We start from the raw sequence: 5,150 nt of genomic DNA, 5'->3' as shown, positions 1-5,150 counted from the left end.
TATAAAGAATATCTCTTTGGATTTGAGACTTTAGTCTTTGCAACTTTACAGATCTTCTTTATGCACCAAGAGCTTGTAACACTCCAAAGAGAAAGGAAAAATTGAAAACGCATCATATGACCCCTTTAATTACATGTAATGATTATTATAATATATAATAAAACAACATGATATAATACAGTACAATATAATATAATAAATAATATATGATAACGTGTTTTCGCTTAATAACTGCTTTATATTACATGCTGTTGTGTTCAGACTTTTTGGGGAAAAACAATCTACTAATGTCATACTTATAGTTTTCTCTGTATTAAAGGGGTCATATGATGCGATTTAAATTTTTCCTTTCTCTTTGAAGTGTTACAAGCTCTTAGTGCATAAAGAAGATCTGTAAAGTTGCAAAGACTAAAGTCTCAAATCCAAAGAGATATTCTTTATAAAAGTTAACCACACCTACCTAAAACGGCTCCTTCTAACACGCCCCCACATATCTACGTCACGATGTGGGAAGATTTGCATAACGCCGCCCAAATGTTCACGCAAAGAAAGAAGGCATAACTTTTATTCTCGCTGTAGTATTGTTGCTGCCGCCATGTCGTGAAGGCACTGTGTGTTTCGTCGTGAAAGCGAAACTACTTTCTTTGGCCTTCCAAAAGAGGATGATATCTGCTTCGTCATGCCTAGAGCTGATCCGTGCTGGTCGCTGAGGAAATACATCAACTTCGCGCTGTGGATCGCCGGATCAGCTTTCACCGTGGAAGAAGCGGAGTCCAGCCCAGGGTCGTCACATGTGGTTGCCGCAAGCCCACCGGCCTCCACTCACTCTAGCCCGCCGCGTGTGACGCTGCGTTTCGTTGTGAAAGCGAAAATACTTCGTTTGGTCTTCCAAAAGAGGACACGACTAGAAATCAGTGGTTAAGTTGTATGTATAACACTGTTCCAGAACAGTTCAACCCAGGGACCTGCACAGACATTTTGAGGGGCAGGGGCTCAAGTGGAAAAAAAGGGCACTTCTCATATTTATTAAAATTTTTTTCTAAACAAAACGTTAAATATATTAGGGGTGTGCGATATTGACAAAAAATATATCTCAATATTTTCTGAGATTTTAACGATAATTAGATTATATTTTGATGAGTGTGTTATTGTGCTGATATCTTAAGGACTACCGTGGACAGCTGACTCCTAAAGTTTTTGATATTCTGCATATTCTGTGTGGTGGTCAGTTCACAGCAGTGATAGAAATGAATATTTTCCAATAAGTTTAAATTTATTTTTTTTACCTTTTATGGGCATTTTTACCTTTATAAAGCCTTTTTTTCTAAAAGTGTGCATCATCTTTTCAGTCAAATACTTAAATTGAATCAGTCAATTAGAATAATAAGTCATTTGGGCTGTTACCAAGCAAATGAAATCAGTACTAACAAAATTAACCTTTGCAATGCAGAGGAAACACAGAAGCTGCATCTGATGTGGCATTTAGATGCATTTACACACTGTTTAATGCAGGACAGGAATGATCGTCTTCAAATGCGCGTTCCTGCGACAGGGATGCTTTTCACGGCAAGGGTGCTTTTTTCGGTACAACACTGGGACAAGGCATCACAATATGGCAAGGGGCGTAACATTTCCGTCACACGCTTGAGGTATTCGGCCAATCACAACGCACTGGATAGCTGGCCAATCAGAGCACACCTCGCTTTTCAGACCGATGAGCTTTGTATGTGTTTTTTTAACCTTGAACCGCATAAACATTTCATTACACCAAATACACAAAATAATGTTCTTTTTAGCAACATCATATGTTTTTAACATTAAAAAATAGCTTACAATTTAAAGTAATTACACGCTTCAGTTTTTAATTCTAAATGAATGTTTATTTTTCATAAATTATTTTTAATACATCTATCAATCAAAAGTCAAGTCACATTTATTTATATAGTGTTTTAATACAATAATTGTTTCAAAACAGCTTCACATTAATAAACAGGAAAATAACAGTGTTAATGTAAAAATCACCACTTATGAAACAAATTACATTTAAGCTGCAAAGTAGCTCTACAGAAGATAATAGTGTGATTATTATTCAGCTCAATTTAGTTCAGTGTTGTTTCAATGCAGTTCAATAACTGGTCAATGATCAGCAATCATGAAATGAATTTAATTCAGCTATAAGCAGCTCTACAGAAGGCAGTTGTGTCATTATTTAGCTCAAGTCAGTTCAAATTTTGTTCTCAGTGCCATTAAATCGAAAATATTACTGAAAATGAATTGTCTTTTAAACCAATAAATCACTGACTCTACCCACACAATAAATTGCTTTGAAACTGAATATTTGAAACCTATTTCCGCATTTAAGAAGGTTGACCTGACCATCTGCATTTGCACTTCAAAGTATTGCAGTTTAAATTCTGCTTCCACTTGCTCCAGCGCACTTATAAAAAGAAAGCAGAATCCGCCCCCTCCCTTTCCTATGAAGCGCTGTTGGCTCAAGCTATGCACACAGGATAACCATTAACATTTTACAGCAGCCGTACACAAATACACATGGATGCTCTCCAATCTATTTCAAGCCCATCAAATGGCCTTTTAACGACCACCTGGTTGTCTGCGTAAAAAGATTCTTATGTTTTTATTTAGAGCCGTTATTAAGCTTCCAGGTTGTTCTATATGTTCAGAGTATGAGGGCAAAAGTTAATCGTGAAGTATTAAAATAAATGTACAACTTATTCAAGTAATACAAGATTTAATAATAACAATAAACACTGAAGTAAATCAATTCATTTAGTTCAAGTGTTTGACTAGTTTGTACTCAGCTCTTGTGGATCTCTGCTAAATGTCTGTGTTTTGTATCATTTCTGTGACTGTGTGTAGACTACACTGGAACACGCCCGTCCTGAAGAACCCAGCTGGGATGAGGATTTTGCAAGTGTTTATCATGAACTGATCCACTCCCCGGCCTCAGAGACTCTTCTCAACCTGGAGCACAGTTACTTTGTCAGTGTTTCTGAGCTCATCAGCGAGAGAGACATGGAGCTCAAGAAACTTCAGGAGAGGTTTGTTTGGAAGGGTGTTATGAGATCGAATTCTGTTTTATGAGGAAAAATGCCAGGGAGTGTAATTTGGATAATGAGCTCCCAACATAAATGCAGAATGTTACCATACTGAGTAATTAGTAGGTATAAAGGTCAGAAAATAATATGTTTTGCTTAATTGCAAATTGTTGCAGATGGAGTACTTTTATTTGTGTACGTTTTTTTATTTTATAGCAATTAGCAAATGATGTTACACATGTTACATTGCTATGAAATTATTATATTTTTAATATATACACTACAGTTCCAAAGTGATGGTCAGTTAGATTTTTTAATGTTTATTATGGTCTATTATGGTCACCATGATTGCATTTACTTGATCAAAAATACAGTAAAAATAGTTTTCTATGGTAAAAACTGTTTTCTATTTCAGTGCATTTTAAAATGTAATTTATTCCTGTGATGGCAAAGCTGAATTTTCAACATCATTATTCCAGATCCAGCAAATCAGCATATTAGAAATTATTCTAATATGCTGATTTGCTGCTCAAGAAAAATTTCTTATTATCATCAAACAGTTGTGCAGCTCAGTATTGATGCATGAGACATTTTTCAGATAAATTAGATTATATTAAATGAGATAAATTCTATTTAAAAAACTTTTTTAACATTATAAATGTCTTTGCTGTCACTTTTGAACAATTGGATGCATCTTTGCCGAATAAAGGTATTCATTTCATTTTAAAAGTCTTTTTAAAGTCTTTTTTCATTTTAAAAGGAATTATTATATAGTGATGGATGTTAAATAAATAAGAGTTATCATACATTTAAGTATGTCAAAAACTTTTGACTTTTACTATAAAAGCATATGAAATTTGTCCTTACAGACAGGCTGTTGAGATGGACAAAATGATGCAGGAGCTGGGAAAGACCTTGTGTGACCAGGATGTGAATACCGTGGCTGCCCAACACTTTGATGCACAGCAAGTAAGACCAATCCGACAGTCAGATTGAAACTAACAATAATAATATAGAACATATTAATGACTCCTGACTCTCTTTTTGTTGTGTTTTTTAATGGGAAGGTGCTGGAGAACAAGTGGGCCAGTGAACTGAAGCAAGTCACAGGTATCCAGAAACAAGAGTATCAGGAATGGGTGATGAAGCTCCACCGCGACCTACAGAACCCCAACAACAGTACAATAAAGTGAGTGAAAGAGAAAGTTTTAAAGATACTGATGGAATCGAGTTGATAAATGATTGTGCTGGGAAGTGAATAGTTGTGGGAATTGACACAGAGGAGCAGAATGTAACATCCTCAAAGATACTGACACAGATATTCCTCTGGTTATGACCAAGCGGCAACCTCCCGCTCTCTCTTGTGAAGCCAACAAGGAAGTGACTTAAACTGTAATTCATCAACTGGCCGCTAGAGGCTGGCTGCAAAAGGGAGTCAATCCCATAGACTCCCCATGTTAAAATACCCAACTTTACAGCAGAAAAAAAACGTTTACAGCTTGGTTAAAAAAATGATTTTGGTCTATTTAGCTAATTTTGCCCTTCATGACAACTGTGAGTGGGGTGAATTTTTTATTTACTCATCCGTTTAAATTATATTAAGCCTTAAAGTTCTGCATAATTAAGGGCGTGGCCAAAGATACTGATGGAATCGAGTTGATAAATGATTGTGCTGGGAAGTGAATAGTTGTGGGAATTGACACAGAGGAGCAGAATGTAACATCCTCAAAGATACTGACACAGATATTCCTCTGGTTATGACCAAGCGGCAACCTCCCGCTCTCTCTTGTGAAGCCAACAAGGAAGTGACTTAAACTGTAATTCATCAACTGGCCGCTAGAGGCTGGCTGCAAAAGGGAGTCAATCCCATAGACTCCCCATGTTAAAATACCCAACTTTACAGCAGAAAAAAAACATGTTTACAGCTTAGTTAAAAAAATGATTTTGGTCTATTTAGCTAATTTTGCCCTTCATGACAACTGTGAGTGGGGTGAATTTTTTAACTCATCAGTTTAAATTATATTAAGCCTTAAAAGTTCTGCATAATTAAGGGCGTGGCCACTTGAGTGACAGGTGGATTGCTGCTGCTGTCAC

At 36.2% G+C, this 5,150-nt stretch overlaps 1 protein-coding gene across 1 annotated transcript in view; it reads left to right on the top strand.

The window, feature by feature from the left end:
• The window catches only part of LOC107686672 (protein C12orf4 homolog), a 15,784-nt gene that overhangs the window by 1,473 nt on the left and 9,161 nt on the right, over positions 1 to 5,150 (top strand). Inside the window, exons 4-6 of the mRNA XM_016483756.1 lie at positions 2,878 to 3,059; positions 3,926 to 4,025; positions 4,124 to 4,245. Coding sequence (XP_016339242.1) covers positions 2,878 to 3,059; positions 3,926 to 4,025; positions 4,124 to 4,245 — 404 coding nt within the window. The remainder of the gene's footprint in view (positions 1 to 2,877; positions 3,060 to 3,925; positions 4,026 to 4,123; positions 4,246 to 5,150) is intronic.

Source organism: Sinocyclocheilus anshuiensis, unplaced genomic scaffold (assembly GCF_001515605.1).
Source record: "Sinocyclocheilus anshuiensis isolate Anshui unplaced genomic scaffold, SAMN03320099.WGS_v1.1 scaffold1102, whole genome shotgun sequence".
NCBI lineage: Eukaryota > Metazoa > Chordata > Actinopteri > Cypriniformes > Cyprinidae > Sinocyclocheilus > Sinocyclocheilus anshuiensis.
This window is presented reverse-complemented; position numbering and strand designations above follow the sequence as displayed.